A 21,969-nucleotide genomic window follows, 5' to 3' on the forward strand; every position below is an offset into this window, starting at 1 on the left:
TGTTTTCTACAGGTCCATTTCTTGTTGGGAAAGTAACGGCAAACTATCTGGATTTTTTTACAACCTTTTTTGGTCTCATTTCAAGTTATAATATCTGTTTAATAATAGATGTACCATAAATGATTACGTGAATGAATTAAAACATTTCTAAAGTAATATTCTTGAATTGTAATTTGCATGTTACAAAACAGAATTATGTTAGAGTGCATTTCTGAAGACTTTTGATATTCTTTACAAACTGGAACGCTAGTAGAGTTTCTGGTAAAATATTAACTATGTCATAAAAAGTATGTATATGATATGGATTTGAGAGGAGGCAATATTTTATATTTTTTCAAAAAATTTAAAAATATTTTTTGCCTCCTTTTTTTTACCTCGATACATTTTATCAAATTGATTAGCATTTTCTTATATAAGTAATTTTTCCGTGTTACATTTTTCTGTGCGTACTTTCTCCATTGTATAATTACACATGAAGGAGAATATGTGTTTTGTTCTTTTGCTTTTTGAAGGAAAAGCACACCTGTGGAAATATATTTGAATTTAAAGTTTGCAGAGTTTAGGAGAATAGAGAAACTTGTAGCTGTGGTGTATTTCCAACCCACCCCCCATTCTGGGAAGAAAAGTTTTTTCAGTTTCCCTATCCCTCGTCCTGCCCTCCCCTCACCCCCCCCCCCAACACACACTCATGTAAATTCCACCTGACAGTGAGGCTGTCCGCGACATTTCATTTCACAAGACATTGTCCCCACTGACTCTCTTCCAGGCCGCTTTCTCTCTGATTTGGTCACATGTCAAAATTACTTGGAATTTTTTTCTGGCTTGGAGGTCTGAGGAGGAAATGCCCGTGAAAAGGTATTGTGTATAAGATGTCACTTTTGTGTCTCACACTTACTGCTCTTAACTACTGCAGGAAAACAGCGCGACATGGCCATTACCCGTGAAGCTTTTCTGCAGAGATGAAAAAGGAGAGCGTGTGGATGTCTCTAAGTATTTGATTAAAAAGGGTTTGGCCCTGAGAGAGCGGAGGTAGGGGCTTCGTTTATTTCTACACCGTTGTGTGACGGAGGCGTCATGTTTGCCCGTGTGAAACCTCCGTGTCCGTGTGCCTTCACACCTGAGTTGCAGCTTGTTTGTTCTTTAAAATGATGTGTAAACTAACCCGGGATGTCCTCCTCCAGGGTTGCCAACTCGCTGATTTGGGCCCATCAGCTCTGGCACGTCTGAGCCCCTGCTGGCACATTCGCTTTTCTACTTACCTCTGGCTTTGCGTTTACACTGTAGACCAGAGGAAAGGGGAATGACAGGAACTGGCCTGCGCCCTTTGGCCTCACTGCTGAGACAGGAATGTTTAAGCTTTATATTGGCAGTTCTCGTAGGTGTTTGCCAAAATGTGTGTGCGGAACAGAAACGGGTAACAGAAAACAGAATCGAGCAGTGTTTACATGGAAAAATCCTTTGAGCAGTGCGTTCGAGGTGTAAGTGCTTTTGCAAAGTCCTAGGGGAGAAGGGTCAGGCTCTTGCGATAGTCCTGGCTTCCTCTCTCTCTCTCCCAGGCATAGGGCTCTGTGGCAGTGGTAGACACATGTCCCAAGTAGCCACCTTGTCCCATGCGTGGCCAGATCGCTTTTTTTATCTTGCATTATTAGATCTTACCTTATTCCTGATGGAATGGAGGGAGATTGAGAGGTCAGAAGCAGAGGCGTCCTCAGGTAACTGGCTAGGCCTGGCGGGCACTGACTGGCGGGCTGGGCACAGGCCCGTGGCTGGGTCCTGCACCTTTGTCCCACGTTTGTCTCTTTGGGCTCACTGCCTGTAGACTAAAGCCATTCCCTGATGAATCGTTACTGTGAATAATGCTGGGCAAACTAGCATTGCCGACGACAGCTGCGTGGTCGCCATGTCATCACCGTTTTGACAGCGCTGAAACTGCCTGCTAGCTCAGCTGGGGATGAAGGGCAGTGCGAGCTGAGGGCACACGGGGGCTGTTTTGTCAACATTTATTTCCTTTGAAAAGAAAATAGAGCAAAGTAGAAGAAATAAAAACGTACAAGTCTAAAATAAGCAATGCTCAAATTTCCTTCCAGGTTTTCTTTGCAGGCGTACTTTTTTTTTTAATTGGAAGGGAACAACAGAAGGTAAAAAAATTCTGATGAATGTAGCATATGACCACCAACACTTAATGTCCGATGGGCCGCGTGTGTAAGGAATGTGAGTGTCTTTGTGATGCGTGAAGCCGACGTGTGGTGCGCTCCATCTCCGTCTGCGGGCTGACTCAGTCGGCCCCTGGGGGCACTCCCATGTCGTGCTGTGCCTGAGCTGTGCTCGCCGGCTTCGCCGAGCACAGCGTACATATGAGATTGTAGTTTAAAGCACTTCAGTGACATCTACTTACCCCTGGCTTTGCGTTTACACTGTAGACCAGAGGAAAGGGGAATGACACCTTTTTTATCAAGCTCATTCATAATTTTAAGTAATTTTCATTATTAAATTATGCTCATTTTCATTTAACAAATGAGACTAGAGCTAATATTTTCTTTAGACTTCAAATACAGCAGAAGGATTCTTTTTATGTTTTCTCCAGAATTTTTTTTATTTGCTAATGTTTAGATGTATTATTTTTTGGATGTTACAGAATTAATGAATTAGATAACAGCCATTCGTTAGCTGAGAAGTCTCTGGAAATTCCCCTGAAAGAAGATGATTTGGTAGTTACCAACTGTACTGAAATTAACTTGGACCGTGACAATCCTGACAGTCTAGCTGCTGATATTACCAGTAAACACAAGGTGTCCGAATTTAAGGAGAAAATTCTAGAACCAAGACCCACTGGATGCTATAAACCGCCAGTTATTCCTGACACGGAAGTATTCGAGGCAGTAGTCACCTGCGTTGGTGATGACGGAACTGTGTTTGTGGTACCTAAACTATCAGGTAAGAGCCTTTACGTGACGAGGGTCAGTCAGCGTTAAGCGGTAGCTGGAGCGCGTTCTCTGGTGAGGAAGACGTGGAGGGGGATGCGCTGGACAAGGGCTTCACCTCTTCGGATGCCATTTCACTGGGTCGTTGTGAGGGTAAAATGAAGTAACGCACACAGTGCTTTCACAGTGCCTCGCACGTAGAAGCCGCTTACTGCGACATCAGGGCAGACTCTGGCCCTGGAGGTGGCAGCGCTCCAGTGTGCGGCGCTTACACATGTTCGGAGGCCACGCAAGAAGAACGCAAAGTTCATATTCGTTTAGGAAGAGATCACAACCGGTGACCAGAGGGTCAGGGCATTCGCGAGTGTTCAGGCCGTCCCTGAGCTCTTCAGGCTTACGTACGGCCTGGCCGTGTCCGGGACCCTCTGTGTGCCCAGCACCGCGGCACCCGCGGGGGCAGTGAGTCCAGCTGTGGGATGGGCACGGTGGCTGTGAACTTGTCAGAGTTTTGTCTCATGTGTTGATCTCTTAAATACTATGTTTCAGTTTGAAAAACCAGATGAGTCTGTATAGTTGGCTGTTCTAGAAGTGAACAGTGTCTGAGACCCGTAGCTCTGGTTGCCTGATCTGGAAGCTCCCAGCTCATACAGTCGTGGCTGATACCACCGATGGTTGCAGGCGCCCTGCGCGTGGTACCCCGCAACCCTAACGGTGCAGGCAGGCACTGTGACACCCAGGGTACAGAGGAGCAAACGGAGGCTTGTGGGGTAAAGGAGCTCCCCAAGGTGCCTCACCTACCGCAGCAGAGCTGTGACGGGGACGGAGTCCAGAGCTCGTCTTCTGCGCTGTCTGTTGTGGGGCACGTTCACTGTGCAGCAGTGGGCCATCCTCAGTCAGGGGCAGCGCTGGACTCTGAGTGTCATGTGCCAGCCACACCTGGTGCTGAGCTCGAGGAACACAGTGTGCTCTGTTTTCCTCACGTGCTATCAAAATGGTGTCTTGAAGTAGTGGTTCTTTTATATTCAGCCATCTCACACATCTTAGAGCTTTTAGTGATTGTTACACTCCTCAAAGAATGCTAGCATTTATAACCAGAGATCGGAATAATTATTTATATGCTGTCAGTTGCAAGTTTTGAAGCATATAGATGCTACTGCCTGAATTAGATTTTTATTAAAGCTATATGTACTATGGGGACTGATTTTTAATTCTTTATAATATTATCTAAGGGATAAAATTATTAAAGATAGATGATGACTTCATTTGAAAATGGTGAGGAGCTTTTCCTAAGTGCTTTCTATTTTTAATAATTTCTTCAGAATTTGAGCTAATGAAAATGATGAATGAAATTCAAAGTAACTTAAAATGCCTTGGTCTTTTGGAGCCTTATTTCTGGAAAAAGGGAGAAGCCTGTGCCGTGAGAGGATCAGACACCATGTGGTATAGAGGCAAGGTCATGGAGGTCGTTGGCGGCATGATCAGGGTGAGCATGAAACTCCGTGTGACTATTTTAACGCTAAACGCTGTGACGTTAAGTGGTCTTTTGAATCTCAATACATGAAAGTGTGATTGAAATATCTTTTAATGAGTTCAGTCCTGCAGGAAGACCAGTTAGATGCGTTACATGCTTATTTGTAATAAGAATTTTTGTTTTTGTTTTCAAGTATATTTACTAACCCAAATAACCAGAATATATTTTCAGGTAGAGATTTGACCTCGGATGTTTTAATGGTACCACGTACGTGCGTTTGAAGCCCTGTTTGTATACATGGTGTTAAGTAAAACAGCTTGTTCTTCACGTTCCTTAAGTTATAATTCATGTACTTTACAGACCTGGAATCCAAATAAAGAAGATGGTGGTGAACTTTATTTTTTTTTCTCACATTATCTAATATCTCTGGTTTTTAAAATTTATTTAAAAGTATTTTGGCATTTTACTCACCACTTTTTTTCCTGTGGTCATTTTGCATTTTAAGCATATGCAGTAAATTTTCCATTCCTTAATCTGATATCTTTCACAGTTTATCCTATGATCCACATTAAGAAATAAACACTATGTAAAACTGTGCTCATCCTGACTGCATGGAATATTCTCGTATGTTGTGACCAATTCTGTCTCTCTTTTAAAAATGTTTTCCATTACAGTTGGCTCACTGTATTACAATAACCACAGTATCGCATTAGGCTCAGGTGTACAACACGGCGATTAGACATTCATATCACCTCCGAAAAGTCCAGCCCCCGCCTGGCGCCACTCGCACTTTCACAGTGCCGCGGACTGTGCTCCCGTGCTGCGCTTCGCCTGCCCGGGACCCCTCAGTGTCTGCAACGCTGAGTGCCTGGACAGCCCGAGAAGAAAGCATTGCACACAGTTTCCCAGACTGCAAAACTGCGTGAGAAACACTGAGAATTTGAAAAAGGCTCCTTTACTACATGTAAACGTATACTTTGAAAGTAACTTGAAAAAACAAAATTTAAAAATTAGCCTAAAAAATGGATTATTCTTAAGGAATTTGTAAATCTAACAAGACCCAGATTAAAAAAAAAAAAAAAACTCTTTGTATTAAAGCCCTTGAAAATGAGGTTTGACACATTATGGGACAGGGGAATACAGTATTGCCTTTTCTGGAGATTTTTCAAATTTCAGATTTAGATATCTTTCTAGGATGTCTTTTTTTAAGACCAGGGCATCCCTTCTGTCCCTTACTTTTCAGTAGTAAATTTTAATTATAAATTGTATTTGTCCCGTTTCAGGTACGCTATTTAGATCACGGATTAACTGAGAAGATCCCACAGTGTCATCTTTACCCTATTTTGCTGTATCCTGAGACACCCCAGTTTTGTATTCCCTGTCAGCTCCATGATACCATCCCCGTGAGTAAACATAATTTGTGGGATGATTAATTTAAATATTTTTATTAATAATTTTCTAGAAATCAGAACGTAAAATGAAATCCCTTTCAGTTGCAACAAAAATAAAATACGTAGAAATGTTTACTATGGCAGCTGAAGGGCTTTATAAAGAAAACTACAGAATTATACTGAAGGATATAAAAAGATCTGAATAAATGAAGAGAAATACCTTCATGGAGGGGAAGGCATAAGATTATAAAAATTAAGTTACTCCTTTATCACGTAAAATTTCAACAGATTTGAAGCCGGAACTCGGATAAAGGGGATGGCATATTATTTCTTGCCGTATCACAAAGAAGGTAAACCTTGTATCTAAATCAACAGTAAACTTTTTCTGATCTCATGCAGTTTGTGTGGCTCTGGCGTTAAGAGCGGCAAAGCTGGGGGGTTTTGGCTCAGGATTCCTCATGGGGCTGTGGCCATGATGCCCGCCAGAGGTGCAGCCACCCCAAGGACTGGCCAGGCAGAGTCCACTCCTGCCTGGTTCACTCACGGTGGCAGGCGGCCCGACTCCTTGTGTGTGAGCCTCTTACCACATGGACTGTGACAGTCTCTGCCCCTAATAAACACGTATTGCAGGCACTGCATTGGTATATTGGCCTTTTAAAAAATGTTATGCTTTGTTTTTAATTTAGGTTTTTACATATATGTTTATGGTTTAAATCAGGGGTCCCTAACCCCCGGGCTGTAGACCAGTAAAGGTCCGTGACCTGTCAGGCCCCGGGCAGCACAGCAGGAGGTGAGCAGCGGGCCAGTCAGCGAAGCTCCGAGCCGCTCCCCAGCGCCAGCATCACCGCCTCAGCTCTGCCTCAGATCATTAGGCATTAGGTTCTCACAGGAGCACCGGTCCCTGGCGCAACAAAGCTTGGGGACCGCTGTCATAAATAACAGAAACGTATTGTCTCGTGGTCCTGGGGGCTAGAAACCCCAGATCAAGCTTGCGCAGGCTCGGCTCCTTCGGGGCTGTGAGGCAGAGCGCAGCCCCCCTGCCTCCAGTCCCCGGGCTCCGAGGCTGCATTCTCGGCCTTCGCGTCGTCCGCCTGCTGCCCGTGCCTGCAGGTTTGTATTTTTAAAGCATGAAATGCTGAGGGAGCACGACAGGGGAGGCTCGGCTTGCTCGTGCAAGCTCGTTTGTCTCACGCCTGTGTCCCTCCTGCTCCCCTCTGATGCCGCCTGCGTGTGGCCGCTCTCGTGTGTCTTCGTTTGCTTCCTGCTCTTTTGTGAACGTGTGAAAGACTCTGAGTTTGTCCCCCCAAACAGGTTGGGGGTGCCTGGCAGCCGGATGCAGTAGAGCTGCTTCAGGAACTGCTTTCGAGGAGAGAGGTGGAGATTCACATCATGGTAATTACCTGAGCGCGGGAGCCGGGGTCAGAGGTGACGTCGGGCAATGCGGTGTGGAGCGTTTTTACAGTGAACCATGTCCCTGGGCAAGGCTGAGTTATGCATTAATCTAAAAGAAGCTGCCACTTTGGTTCCTGAGCTTGCTTTGAATGATCCTCGTTCTGAGGACTTCATGAGCACCAAAGTCAGTAATTTGGAAGTTTCCTTATGAACTCATTCTGGCAAGGGTGGCACTGAAGCGTGAGGGGTGTGTGAGACCCCATGGGGTGTTCGGGGGTGCCAGGCTGGGTTGGGCAGGCCAGACAGACCTGGGGGCTGACCGCGAGGCCACCCACTGCCAGGGAGCTGGTTGGGGCAGCAAGGACTGGGATGTGGGGGGTGCAGCACGTGCCCTGGAGGGAACGTGGGGTCTCCCGACCCGGGAAGTGGGCGCACCGGGAGGCGCAGACAGCGCAGCGGGCATGGCGCATGTCAGGAAATGGTGCAGCTGCTCGGGCAGGGGCAGAGGTTCCGCGAGGTCACTGAAAGGTGGCGGTCATTGGAGAATCTCTGCAAAGGTAGGATGTCAGAGAGGACTTCGGAATGGTGGCAGGACAAGCACGCAGAGCTGCCGGGTGGGGTGGGGACGGGGCTGCAGGGGCGCGCGGGCGGGGTCCGTGGGCGCCATGCGAGGGCTCGAGCAGGGGAGCGGCCTGGCCTGGGTCACGTGCCACTGCTGTCCCTCAGCACAGACAGCTGGGCAGGGGCAGAGGGTGGAAGCAGCAGCGGGAGCTCTGGCAGGCGCCGGCCGTCCCTCAGGGGCGCGAGTGTGGCTGAGGCAGGTGGTCACGAGACATGGTCCACATCAGGGTGCCGACTAAACATTTTTTTACTCCTGAACGTGCCGTTTTTTCCTTCTTCTACTCAGTATAAATTATTACCTAAAGATGAGGTATAATAAATTATATACAGTAAGTTATTTTGTAGTAGAAAGTATAAAATCCTTTACCTTATTTCCATGTCAGTATATTTTGCATGAAACAATAGAATTAGTGCCTTAAAACTTGCCAAAATACCTGGAAGGAAATTTTATGGAATGAGTCATTAGTCAAGCTGGCAATACTGTGATTTTCAGAACTCTCATTTCATTTTTGCTATGAAATTTTAATCTTCAAACAGACTTTATTCTCATACTAATAAACCTTATTGAACTTAAATAGGAATTACCGGAAAATCCATGGGAGAAATTATCTGTGCATCTCTATTTTGACGGAATGTCACTTTCTTATTTTATGGCACACCATAAATATTGCTCTTGCGAACATTCTGAAGAGATATTAAAAGAAGTAAGTTAACTATTTTTCTATAAAAATCTAAGTTATAGAAAAACAAATTCTTGTTAAAATGTATTTTGTCTTACATACGCTTCTACGTGTCTGATGTTAAGAGAATCTAGAGAATTTGTAAATTCTTTATTGCGAAAGCAATATTTTACATATCCTAAAAAAATAACTTTAATTGTATTAAGATTTTATCGTTTGTATGCTTTCAAACCTAATGAGAAACCCATATCTAGCTTGTGTTGTTTGAGAGATATAAGTAATAAAATCATAATAGGATTTATGGCCAGGAAAAGACTCTCTCTCCAGATCAGATATTTTCCCTTTTATTTGACATTATAACATTTTCCTCATTTTGCCTTCTTAACAGCAAACTCCGAGCCAGATTTTAAGCTTAACTTTAAGAAATAAACCTGTCCAGTCATCTGGTGCTTGTGGTTTTAATGATTTAAAAAACATAATTACCCCGTTACAGATTTGGTTTCACGTTGAGAGCTTCCCTAAGCTTTGTGGAAGCGGGGTGTCCTTCATAAGTAATAATGTTTCATATTGCAAGGTAGTTTCATTTCTAGGCTTACAGTTCACACTCATATTTTTAAATACTCATTTTAGTGATACTACAAAACAAAACATGGAGTGTTCAGTTTAACATAGAAAAGTGCTTTCTTCTCTCAAGCAGAAACTGTAATACCTGTCATCCTCACTGCAGCTGTCTCCCGGGGGACGGGCGTGTGCATGCGTTTGTGCCCTCTGTGTGTGTGTAGCAGGTGTTACATCTGTTTAACAGGTTTTGTACAGATCACTCAGTCTCTTCCCACTGCGCTGCGTAAACATCTGGAAGGGGAGAACTCCCGCTCCCTTAAAATATCAAACCAGTTACAGCCGACACGTTTAGCACAATTCTGAGGATTTTTACTGGTGCGATACTGAGATTACTCAGAGCATTAGGTTTTCCCATAGTTAACCCAGAACAACTAAGTCCATGCCAGCGAGGACATGCACCCAGTTTTTGTGGAGATGACGTATGGAAGTGCCTTAAAGCAGTGTCATGTCGTTAATGCTGTTTATTCATTGATAATGTCATATTTCAGAAACCAACAGATGACAGCAGCAAGTATGAGGAGGAGAGATGGGAAGTAAGGTTCGAGGTAGGTTTCAGTCCTGATATTCTGGAAACTTTGGACAGTTCATCAATACAAAGGATTTGGCACAAAATCAGGAAGTAGCATTTTCTTTTATAACGGCTTTATTGAGATATGGGTTACATGCCATAAAATTCAGCTTTTTAAAGTGGTTTTGGCGTATTCACTGAGCCGTGCAGCCATTGCAACTCTGCTCCACATTTCATCACCCAGAGAAGCCTCCCGCCAGCGGCGGTCCCGTCCCTGCCCGCCCCGGGCCGCTGCAGACCACTGGCCCGGTGGGCCTGCCTGTCAGCGTGTGAGCAGACGCGGTCGCGCAACGCGAGGCCCTTCGTGGACGGCGACCTCTCTCGCTCAGCGTGTCTCAGGGTTCGCCAGTGTCCTTTTGATGGCTGAATCACGGAACACGTCCTGTTTCTCCCTTCACCCGCTGATGGGCACTTGGGCTGTTTCCACCTTTTTGCAACTGTGAGTAGAGCGACCGTGGACACTCACACGTTTCGAGGTGGAAGTCTGCTCTCTTGGGCACGGTCTTAGGCATGGAGGACCGAGTCATGTGGCGACCACTACCACCGTGAGTTGCTGCCAGGCTGTGGCCCAGAGGGCCGCTCCACTTACTTCCGTGCCAGGAATGTGCGAGCGGGCCATGTTCCCCGGGTGTGTGCCCACACTCGCTGCCGGGTCTTTTCTTGGCTAGCCCAGGGCAGGTGTAAAGTGCGGTATCCCACTGTGGCGTTTGCCTGATGACTGATGATACTGAGCATCTTTCCATGTTCTCTTCAGGCATTTATATATTTTCATAGGTGAAATCTCCGTTTAAATCCTGTCTTTAGGGTTTGACACTAAAAACAAAGGCAACAAAAACAAAATTAAGTGGGACAGCATCAAACTAAAAAACTGCACAGCACAGGAAACCATCAGTAAAACAGCAGCGCAGCCCACGGCACAGGAGCAAACCGCACGTCGTGTGTCTGGTAAGGGGCTGCTATCCACAATGCATGAAGAGCTCACACGGCTCAGCAGCAAACAACCCGATTAAAAATGGTCAGAGGGCCTGAATAGATATTTTTAAATAAAAGACATTCGAATAGCCAACAGGTACATGAAAAGATGCTCAACATCACTAACCATCAGGGAGATGCACATCAAAACCACAGTGAGATACCACCTCACACCTGCTAGGACGTCTCTCATCAAGAAGGCAAGAGATTAACAACTGTCGACATGGATATAAAGAAAAGGGAACCCCATGCACTGTTAGTGGGATTGCAAATTTGTGCAGTTACTATGGAAAACAGTGTGGAGGTTCCCCCAGAAATTAAAAATAGAACTACTTTATGGCTCAGCAATTCCACTTCTGGGCATTTATCCAAAGAAATCCAAAACACTAATTCAAGAAAATACCTGCACCCGCAGTGTTCACTGCAGCATTGTTTACAATAGCCAGGATGTGGAAGCAGCCTGTGTCCATCAGTAGATGGATGGATACAGAAGATGTGGTGTCTGTGTGTGTGTGTGTGTAGTAGAATATTATTCAGCCATATAAAGGAAATCTTAACCATTTGTGGCAACATGGATGGACCTTAAGAGCATTGTGCTATAAAATAAGTCTGAGAAAGATAAGTACTGTATGATCTAGAATCTAAAGAAACTGGATTCGTGGACACAGAACTAATTGGTGGTGGCCAGAGGTGGGCGGGATTGGCGGTGGGGGAAATTGGTGGTGGTCAGACTTTCAGTTACAAGGTAATTAAGTCCTGGGGATGCCATGTATAACATAGTAACTGTAGTTAACGCCATGTTTGAATGGTGCTAAGAGAATAAATCTTAAATGTTTTCATCAGAAGAAACAAAGGTTTTCTAACCTTGTAAAGCAGTTGATGTCAACTGAACTGAGAGGTGGTCATTTTATGGCGTGTACGCGTATGTAGCACATCGTCACGTCGTACACCTGGGTGACTAATACAGTGTTATATCAGTTATCTCAGTGCAACTGGGAAAAAAAACAGAAAAGGATGAAAAACTGCTTTGCCCATTTTTATCTGGGTTGTGTTTTTATTGAGTTGTGAGAGTTTTTCTATGTTTTGTGTTCTCGTGGTCCCTTACAGATGTATGATTTGCAAATATTTTCTCCCATTCTGTGGGTTGGTTGTCTTTTCACTTTCTTGATGTCCTTTGAAGCACCATTTTCAATTGTGATGAGTCTTTTGTCTATTTTTTCTCTTATCACTTGTGCTTTTTGGTGTAGAAAATAACAGTTTTAATAAGTGAAAGTTATATTTATATGTAAAATTTTATTCCTATCATTATTAAAATATCACATGCTTATTATAAAGAGCTTTTAACAAATCAGTAAAATTCAAGAGTGGGTAGTCCCTTTCTACTGAATTCTACCGGGTGGTTCAGATATGTTTTGTTTCGTCACCATTTTGGAATGTTAAATAGTGATCAATCTGTAATTTGAACGTGATGATTTTACTTTTTGTGCTAATTGCCGCTTTCCAGAATTTTAAAAAACTTTCTAAAAGAAAACGCCCCACACATTTCTATATGTTGCTTTTAACAACTGCCAACTGCCATAATCCTTCTGGGAATCACGTAATTTTTTTATAATTTCTTATGCTTTTGTAAAGCTTAAGGGAGCACGTTTTAAAAATTATTTTAACTTGTCTTCTTTTGGGATTTTGTGTATTATTTTGGTTTTTGTTATAAAATGCATACTTATTCTAAAGCTAAGTACTACAGAAACGTGGGAAGGAAGGAAGGAAGGCCCAGCCCCCGGCCGCCCAGGCGTGGGTGGCAGTGCCGTAACTGACGCGTCACCGGCCTTCCAGGACACCGCGTGCGTTTGCCACCGCCTGCACGGAAACATCCGTGTGGGGTTTTACACACGACCTTTTTTGTAAGCAGGGTGACAGACTCTAAAGACCTTTCGCTCACCATCACATTTTGGTCCAATTACAACAAACCCATCCGGCACCTGCAAGTGTCTCTGAGCGCTCATTTCCCGTTCACTGAGAGTAGCGGCGGTCATTTATCTGTGGTGTTCCAGGAGCTGCTGCTGTCGGAGACAGAGACCCCTGTTTTTCCGCCGTACCTGTCCTCGTCCCTGCCCTCCCTGAAAGAGCTCTTCGCCGTCCAAGTCAAGCACGTGGTCTCGCCAAACGAGGTGCGTGGCGCCCCCGGGTCGTCGGTGCAGACACAGCGAGCAGTCCTGGTCGGCACTGCCACCGGCTCCCCACGTTTGCGTCTCACTGATTTTTAATACTTGAAAACCAGGGGGCCTGGTTGCCCCCCGCCCCACCCCGGAATTCCGTGGTCAGTAGTTGTTTATACATTTTTTAAGCACTTGCCGGTTTTCCCAGCATTTTGTTGCTTTAGTTATGTCACATCAAATGTTTAGACTTCTAGACTAGACCTGCTTCCACCCGGGCACCTCACCCGTCTCCTTCCCGCTCTCATCCTGCGGGACGCCAGGTGCCCCGGGCGCTGCTCTGCTCCACACTGCCAGGCACCTCCTACCCTCCGCCATGCGCCCACCAGAGCACCACTCCAGGAAAACAGGAATTTCTGTCTGTCTGGTCACCTGACATCCCTGCTGCTGCCTGATGTCGGGCCGGCACTCAGTGAACTCGAGATGAACGAGTACAGTAAAGCGAGAGTCCTTGGCTAACGAGAGACAAGCGACAGCTCAGGCAGCGCATGCAGCTCCTGCAGCTGCCTCACAGTGACATCCCCGTGCAGGGGGCGGCTGGGGCTGCTCTGTCACCTCATCAGGGAGCGACTGCACTGCTGTCGCTGGCTTTGTCATGGTGTTTTTCATATTATTTCTTGCTGCATAACACATCACCCCAGATTTAGCTGCTTAAAACAATGCGGGGCCAGGATTCCAAGAGCTGCCCGTTCAGTCCTGGCTCGGGGTCTTGCCTCAAGCCGCGGTCCAGGCTGCAGGGTCCCCTTCCAAGAGGCTCCTCCGCGGCTGCGGCCCCCTGGGAGAGCACCGCCGTCCCGGCCGTCACACACCCGCACTTCTGTCGTGTCCATCCCGTCTCAGAGGTGGACTGCTGTGAGGGGGGAGGGACATCCATGAGGGTCCCGGGTCCTTGGAGGCTGTGCCGCAGCAATCCGCCGCGGAAGAGGGTTCTGGCACTTCAGCATTGGAAAGTTCTCGCGTTCCCTTTGCCCACTCAGGTGTACATCTGCCTCGATTCTGTGGAGAGCTGCGGTCCGTGCACCCCGCACAGCGACACGGATGACGGCGGGGCCGGCTGGGAGCCCGAGCCGGAGAGCCTGGGCGAAGCCCTGCGCAGGTTCAACACCAGCGTGGAGGCCCTGCCCGCCCTCACGGACTTCCACACAGGTAGGACCACACAGGTCTGTGCCGCTCACCACACGCGCTGCCTGTGGCCTCGGGGTCTCCGCCCCGCCGAGGCCGTGCCGTCGCCAAGCGGACCCCGGCCAGGCTGCCGGGCACCTCCACGCCCGCCGGGGCTCGGGAATCGCGTGGGGTGATCTTTCTGGGCTGGCGGGCCTGCCACCAGCCCAGATGATGACAGTTGTCACTCAGACCTAAATGGCAGTCACAAAACACCTAACATGGTCATTTTAGAGTGGGGGCAGGGAGCTCAGGTGCCCCCGTTCTGTCAGGCCAGGTCACACCCTGCTCGTTTCCTGTCTGATTCACTCTCCCAGCTTCACTGAGTGCAGGTGACTCCAGCTCCTGAAGCCAGGAGTGGCGTCTGCACCGTGGGCATAACAGGGACAGGTGTTTACTGGGCCCTCGAACGTAACAGGATTTGCTAAAGCAGCGCACCTGCTTTGACCGCCGGAGTCTCCCCACTTCGGCCAACACCAGCCTTGCTGGTCCGTCTGCCAGAGCTTTCCTCCCAGACTGCAGAGCGGCCTCGGACCCTGCCCCACTGTCCCTGTGCCATTGTCCCTGTTGGTGGTCCTCCTGACCCCTGCGAAGTAGCCCTGCCCGCCGCCCTCCGGCCCATCACTCAGTCCCTCCTGCTCTCCTCCATTACATAGTGACCCCTTGCTGCTGTGTGCACAGCACTTAGGGCACCGTGCACAAGCAGGCGCTCATAAATATTCATTGCATGAGTGAAAGAATAAACTCATGATCGTTTTATTTTTGTAAACTCAGATTTATGTTGTGGAAGAAACAATTTTGCATTGTGTTTTTGTCTCAAGGGAAGTCACACGTAGATGTCATTCGTAGGCAAGCGCCAGTTAAATATTTTCATCTGAATAAGGAATTTATAGTGAAGGAGTTGCTCTGTGGATTTAAAATAACATGACAATTAGGCGAGTTTTTGAAGTTCTGCTTTGAGATGAAACCAGTCACGTTTTTGAGGCTGGAAATGGAGAAGGTTGGAAGGGGCCGCTGACAGCGATTCCGTTGGTGGTTTGCCGTGCACACAGCTCTGCAGATGCGATTCTCACCCTTCTAGAAAACCTCTAGAACTCTAACAAAAACTGTGTGCAGTGAACGATCTCTACGTTAGAGTCACATCACATTTAAATAGGGCTTGCCCACAACTCGTTTTCTTTGTGGAAATTTTGTGGAAGAGGGTATGGAAAAGGCGGGGGGCGGAAGGAGAGCGAGGTGGGCCCGCGGCGTCTTCCGTCCGCTGTGCAGTCTGGAAGCACGTGGCGAGACAGGCGGCACGTGCCGTCACACTCAGGTTCTCGCCGTTTCACTGCGGCCTGGCACGCACTCATGAGCACGCGTCCTCGGGACCACGTGGGACTGGTGGGCTTGGAGCGGGTGCGTGGGAGCCGAGTCCAGTGTGCGGGTGACGGTGCGTCTCCAGGGTGCGCGCGCGGTACTACTGGGCTGCAGAGACAGTGTGACAGGGAGGCCTGGCTTTAACGGTCACACTGGAGCTGTTTGCCGGAAGAGGTGGCGTTTATCATGACGGGGGCACAGGGGGACGCCCTACATATGGGGACAGCCACTTGCAGAAGTAGCTGTGTTCACGTAGCACGTGGATGACTGGTGGCGGGGTTGGCTGGGAGTACTGAAGAATCCTGGGCATTGTACTTCTGAGGACTTGTGCTGCGGATGGCTGAGGCCTCTGAGGATTTTAAATGAGAGCAGTGTCATTGGATTTTTATTTCATCTTGGTGGTTTTAGAGGGGTTGGAAGGAGGACAGACGTGCAAGCAGGGGTGGCAGGAACTGTTTTATCGTCCTCTGCAGAAGATGACAGCTCAGATGAGAAGAGACTTGGGGAGTCTGGCTGTAGGGCTGGGGGTGACCGAGGCCTGGGAGCGGCAGGGCCGGGCCGAGCTTGGGGGACTGCCTCCCTCAGGCCAGTACGCAGGGCACAGCAGGGCACAGGCCAGCTCATGGCTGGTTGCCCAGTGTTTAATTCTGGATAATGAGTCGATGTGATCACGTTGTCTTTGTGCTTTACTGTATTTCTATGAAAATTAAGAAAGTAAAAGGCAGTGTGCTTTCCCCTTTTTCTCCTTCCAGAAATGCCTTGCCTTGCGGAATACGATGACGGCTTGTGGTACAGAGCGAAGATCGTCTCCATTAAGGAGTTTGACCCGCTGGCTGTCCTGGTGCAGTTCGTGGACTACGGGTCGACTGAGAAGCTGACAGTGAACAGGTTCAAACACGCTCGACTTTCTCAAATTAGGGTTATCAGTTTTTGTTTTTGTTAATAATTGGAGAGATTCTTACTCTTAAAATATTTTACAGCTGCTCATAAATTGGGAATGTGTTTAATCTAGGTTTTTTTTATTGTGGTGAAATGGACAAACATAAGCACGCCGTTTTAGCCCGTTTTCAGCGTGCAGCCGGTCGGCATTGAGCGAGTCGTGGTGCCGTGCTGCCATCGCCAGCGTCCGTTCGCAGGGCCTTTTCACTCATCTCGGACAAACCCTGTTCCCCCTGAAGCAGCAGCACTCCATCCCCTCCCCAGCGCCTTTGCTCTTCCCCTCGTGAGCGCAGTCGTACAGGGTTTGTCCTTTCGTGTCTGGCTTGTTTTACTTAGCACAGTGTTCCCGGGGCGTGTCCCGCCGCTGCAGGTATCCACGTCTCGTTACGTCTCTGGACGACGACACGCCGTGTTGGCGGACACTCGGGGGGTTTCCATCCGGTGGCGATTGTGAACATGCCGCCCTGGACGTGGCCGTTGGAGTCCCGAACCGGTTCCTCTGGGTGTGCACTCCGAAGCGGGGTTGCTGGGTCACATGTGCGTTCTAATTCCATATTCGGAGGAACCACCAAATTGTTCCGTGGCAGCCAGGCCCTCGTACGTGGCCACCCAGGGTCCATGGGTCGCGGCTTCTCCCTGCTGCTTTCCGTGCGACGGTGGCTGTCCTGACAGGTGGTGTGAGCTGGGACTCAACTGCGGGTCAGTTGGGATTTCCCAGCAATCAGTGGTGCGGAGCATCCTGTCACGTGCGTTTTGGCCACTTAGAAGTTTTCTTCGGAGAAATGTCTGTTTTCTCTCATTCTGTCGTTGCCTTTTCACTACTCTGTTGTGTCTTTTGCAGTCTTTAACTCGATGTCATCATTTTTTCTTGTTGACTAGGCTTTTGGCGTCATGTTTAAGAAATTGCCAACAAATCAACATCATAAACTTTTTCTCTGCATTGTGTAGTTTTAACTATTAGAGAATTTTAATTGTGACATGCTGAACATTTTAAGAATTTCTCTTGTGACAGACTGCGTCAAATTCCTCTTCACCTTATGCAGTACCCAGCTCGGGCCATAAAGGTTATACTGGCAGGGTTCAAGCCTTCCACGCGAGATTCCTCAAAGACAAGGATCCCCTACTGCCCGGAATGGAGCATGGAGGCGCTGTGGGCCATGATAGACTGTCTTCAGGGAAAACAGCTCTACGCTGCTGCCGTAGTGAGCATCTGCCTTCACTTGCCAGAGTGCTTTCTGTTCGTGCAACTGTAGATGCTGAGATGCTTTACCTGAAGTATGTGAAGCTGTCAGGATTAATTCTAAGACTTGCTAAAATGTCTTAGTTAATATTTAATAATGTCGTCACGTCTAAGACAAAAGTGATCAAGATGAGTGTCTTGTAATCAAAGAACGCACAAGTCAGTGGGGACAGTCACGTAAACCAGGAGCCGGGGGGTGGGGCGCGCGGTCCTCGGCGGGGGGACTGGGGCAGCCGGGATGCTCTTCCCCTGGAAGCCAGGCCCTCAGTGCTGCCAGCCAGTCGGGGACGTGGGGCTGGGAGTGACGCTGAGCCGCACCCTGGACGACGAGCAGGAAGGGCCAGAAGGGGACTGTGGCCCGCCGCAGGCAGCTTGAGCGCACCGTCACCACCGTGCGGGTGTGGGGCTGTCCCATGCAGTCGGGCCCGCGGCAGATACCACCCTCCAGACAGCAGTAAACATGCTCTCGTGAGAGGCTGGCGTGTCGGGGGGCCCGCAGGCGGACTCTGGGTTGCTCTCATTTTAAGCACTGTGGTGTTTTAAAATGGAAACATTTTGCCAAGAAAAGTGTATTTCTGATAAGTATTATGAGATGCGGGAAGCCCCGTCTGCCTTCTGAAAGGCAGTGGGCTGGAGAGGCATGGCAATGGGGACAGTTCTGCAGTTCAGCCTCGTGCCCGCCACAGCTGTTCAGCCCGGCCTGCTCCGATCTGGGACTGGGACTGGGGCGTTCCTGCTGTGTGGCTCTCGGTGGCTGTTACTAGCCCGTGTGCGCTGAGACGCAGGGCCTCTCTTGGGGCCGTGAAGGTGCAGACAGGGCTGGCAGGGAGCCACAGGTTGTCCACCGGCCTCCGGGTGCACTCACAACACGGGCCGTTCCTGCACTAGGGCAGGATGCTGTGGCTGCGGGGTAAACGGGTCTTAATGGGGACAGTGTGGAAGCCTGTGGCCAAGCCCAGGAAACCTTCAGAGAGGAATTTACATCGTTAGCCATCACACAGCTTTCGAAAGCGGAGTATAAATTACAAACTCGGAGAATGTCCTTTTTTCCTGCCAGAGGAGGGAACAAGGCAGCAAAAACACTGTTCTCTTGACAACTGTTCTCAATCTTAGGCTCAGGCGCCAGAACAAACGGTGACATTATACGAAGACAAAGAGTACCCAGTCCACATGGCGCTGGTGCAGAGGGGGCTCGCGGACCGGGACGATTGAGGTAGGTGAGGCTCGCTCACGGCCGTGGTCAGCACAGGGCCTGGGACCGACAGCTGCTGTCGCTGGAAGGTCCGGAGCAGCACTTGGGGCTCCCTCCACTTCCCAGGGGCACGACAGCGCAACAGGAACCTCCCGGGGTTCGTCTCCGTAAGCTCTGTCGCCCACCACGTACCAGCATGGAAGAGGGCCCACACGCGGGAGGCGGCGGGGACGACTCTGGCTCCGTGGTGCCGCGCGCTCACTTCAGCCCGCCCTGCTGTTTGCACGTCAGTGTCCTCCGTGCCAAGCAGCCGAGCACCCAGATGCGGACGCTGCCGTCACCAGGGGTCCAGAGTGACACGCGCTTTGTTCTCAGGTGCGCCGCGAGGGATGTCTGCTGCACCCAGAACGTTTTCTGTTGCACTGGACCAGTTTGGGCTTATTTTCTCTGACTTTGTTCTGCAGTAATGCTGGTCCTTTGTTTTCCACTCACATGTTGAATTGTTAGGGATTGTTTGAAAAATCGTTAATAAATATTTGCTTTCAAGTATTTTGTTTTCCTGTATTTTTTTTCCTGTAATTTTGAAATGAAACATTAAGACCTATAAAAATAATCTTAGTTCATTTTATAGCTAATGTACATTCATTCAGCTTGAGAGAGAAGACAGTGGCCTGGCCATAGGCATCTGTGGCCCCTGCCCCGGCCACTCCCACCACCGCTCCGCCCCCCGCACCACAGAGGTGAGCACGACACCTGTGTCCGCAGCCACAAGCAGCAGTGCCGCTGTGTTCAGAAATGTGAGCAGTATCCTAATTTTCTGTTTCCACTGCTGACCCGTACTGGGATGCACAGCTGTTTTACTTTCACAGCTGTAGCCACCGGTGCACACATGCATTCTGGCGCTAGGTGTCCAGGTGGCACCACGTCCTCCTCAGTCAGCGTCGTTCTGCAGGAGCCCTTGTGGGCGCGCGGGGACGGGGGCAGATCCTGGGACATGCGCTGAGTGGTGGGAGGTCCTTTCCACGGGTGGTTTTGGCAGTTTGCCCCAGTGTCAGTAGTCGGAGCCCTCTGCCAGCATGCAGTATGGCCAGGCCACCATTTGCGGTACGTGGCACTGGTCTGAGGTGTCACCTTATCATTTTGACGTGTGGTCACTCACTGCTCAGCACTTTGTCAGTCGTGTGCTGCTTGTTCCCGTCCTTTATCCATCTTCCTGTCGAGCTGTCATTCGTTCCGGGTGCTAACCCCGCGGGGCGTCTCCTGGTCTGTGGCTCACTTCTCTTTATTGCATCTTTGGACAAACAGAAACTTCTCATTTGCCAACCTTTTAAGGTTTATGCTTTGCCTCCTTTAAAAATCCCATTTGTTCTCCCAGGTAATACTATATAACTCCTTATTTTCTTTGAAAAGTTATAAACTTTTTTCCTATTCAGTTATTAAATCCACACAGAAGTGACCTGCTCCTCCTCCAGGGCATCTCGCGTCCGGCCGGCTGCTTTCTGGGCCCTTCTCCTCCGTCACCTGTACTCGCAGCCGGGGCTCTTCCTGCACGGCCCGACTCTCGTCTTAGTCCACTGACTTCCTGCCTGAGGAACCTCTGGTGGCTGGCGCTTTGCCCTCGGCACCGCTCTGACTGGTAAGCCTCCCTTCCCGAGCGGAACCCGTGTGCCCGCTGTGGCTGACATCCCCGGGGCGCCTGCGCGACACACAGCTCCTCGCACTTGCTCTGTGAGGCTCTCTGGCCAGTGCAGGCGCCACTTACCGTCTTTAAAGTTTTACAGTTTATAACAAAGGAATGCTTTCAACTGCAGAAAGACAAGAGTGAGTGAACTGAAACTGAAAGCATTTCCAAGTTTATAAAAAACTATAAATTTTATTTTATAATCCAAGTGTAACCTTTGCCATTCTCACACACACACACACACAGTAAATATAAATTAAACCACAGAATCCACAAGAAATGTACATTTTTAACAAGAAAATCAAGCTAGTGTTGCTCCATGATCACACACCGGGGTCCTACACGTTGGTGTCCAGCAGCACATTGCCGTCCTTGTCCTTGACGCGCATCCGGCCGGACGTGTACTTCGTCTCCTGGTGGCCGTTTGCATACACAGTCTTAACAGTGCCATCCGGGTACTCCCGCCTCTTGAACTGGGCCGTATGGACTTCTCTCTGGCCATTACTGAACTCTATGATTTTGTTACCGTCTCTGTAAATTTAAAAAAAGAATTTCTTTAAAAATATGAAGTAACAGGAAAAGTAGCCTTTGATTTGGGCAGTCACTTCTTCTTCTCAAGCCTCCCTTGGTCTCTCTCCGTGCACACTTTCTTTGCAAATTCTTCCCAGTGTTTCCTGCTCAGATTGATCAGATCAGCACTTACATATGCCCATAAAAAGCTTTTTAAAAATAAATGTATGCTTTACCACCAAATGCTCAGGTTTACATGTGTTCAGCTACTAAAAAAAAATGGGCCCTGTATTAAAATACAGCTTCCAGCTTTGACCCTTATTCTGCTCACAGAGTTGAAAGCCCCCGAGGGCTCGCTCTGCAGCCGGCTGGAGGAGGGGCAGAGTGACGCCCGCTGTGCAGCAGGAAGCGGAAACAGCGCCCAGCTGCCTGCCTGCCTGTCGGGACCGTCACACGGAGCATCCCAGGTGGGGACGGAGGCGGAGACAGAAAAAGACCGGCCCCGAGTCAGTACGTGAGGATGGAGAGATGAGTAGTTTTGTGTGTTTTCTCTCTCTGTTGCAGAAAGCTGTGATGAGCACCAGACAGTTCTAGGTGTGTGAAGGGAAAGTGGTGGCGTGACCCTGAGGATTCCCTGCGTTATCTGAACTCACGTTTTCACTTCTGGGGGTGGGGACAAATGTAACCATGAAATGACAGTGACTTAAATGCATCTATGATGTCTTGGCTGTATTCCAGCTAACGGTGCTTCGCTTTCACGCCCAAGGAGAGAACAGTGAAAGCTAAAATAGGACGATCTGACCACCGCCCCCCACAAGTAGTTTTAATTAAAAAGGTGACATAAGATGCTCACTGTTGTAGACTGAAAAAGTCAGGTAAAGAGGTCTCTAACTTCTAGAACCGTGAGAGGATAAAGAGAGGGTGCAGGGGTGAGGTGATCATCAGGCTGGGACAAAATGAAAACTGAAGGTGGGAGCAATTCTGACCTCTGCCATCGCTAGGCTACTCCTAACACCGACAGGGCAGCTTTTCCTTCC

General features: G+C 48.6%; 2 protein-coding genes across 10 annotated transcripts in view; one reads left to right on the top strand and one right to left on the bottom strand.

Annotated features, from left to right (window-relative positions):
* The window catches only part of RNF17 (ring finger protein 17), a 72,979-nt gene extending 53,751 nt beyond the window's left edge, over nt 1–19,228 (top strand). For 2 of the 4 annotated variants that reach the window (XM_016130747.2, XM_016130762.2), the window contains exons 25-37: nt 914–1,029; nt 2,636–2,934; nt 4,241–4,404; nt 5,676–5,795; nt 7,095–7,175; nt 8,375–8,500; nt 9,586–9,642; nt 12,689–12,805; nt 13,828–13,996; nt 16,123–16,258; nt 17,322–17,511; nt 18,663–18,762; nt 19,117–19,228. In XM_016130747.2, coding sequence (XP_015986233.2) covers nt 914–1,029; nt 2,636–2,934; nt 4,241–4,404; nt 5,676–5,795; nt 7,095–7,175; nt 8,375–8,500; nt 9,586–9,642; nt 12,689–12,805; nt 13,828–13,996; nt 16,123–16,258; nt 17,322–17,511; nt 18,663–18,761 — 1,674 coding nt within the window. In that variant the 3' untranslated portion in view covers nt 18,762; nt 19,117–19,228. Of the gene's footprint in view, nt 1–913; nt 1,030–2,635; nt 2,935–4,240; nt 4,405–5,675; nt 5,796–7,094; nt 7,176–8,374; nt 8,501–9,585; nt 9,643–12,688; nt 12,806–13,827; nt 13,997–16,122; nt 16,259–17,321; nt 17,512–18,662; nt 18,763–19,032; nt 19,092–19,116 lie in introns of those variants that run through there. The other 2 variants (XM_016130755.2, XM_016130771.2) reach the window with 2 other exon arrangements.
* Nucleotides 19,229–20,623: 1,395 nt separating this feature from the next.
* The window catches only part of CENPJ (centromere protein J), a 40,860-nt gene continuing 39,514 nt past the window's right edge, over nt 20,624–21,969 (bottom strand). For all 6 annotated transcript variants that reach the window (XM_016130844.2, XM_016130834.2, XM_036228442.1 and 3 more), the window contains one exon: nt 20,624–20,953. In XM_016130844.2, coding sequence (XP_015986330.2) covers nt 20,761–20,953 — 193 coding nt within the window. In that variant the 3' untranslated portion in view covers nt 20,624–20,760. The remainder of the gene's footprint in view (nt 20,954–21,969) is intronic.

This window comes from Rousettus aegyptiacus, unplaced genomic scaffold, assembly GCF_014176215.1.
Source record: "Rousettus aegyptiacus isolate mRouAeg1 unplaced genomic scaffold, mRouAeg1.p scaffold_m13_p_11, whole genome shotgun sequence".
NCBI lineage: Eukaryota > Metazoa > Chordata > Mammalia > Chiroptera > Pteropodidae > Rousettus > Rousettus aegyptiacus.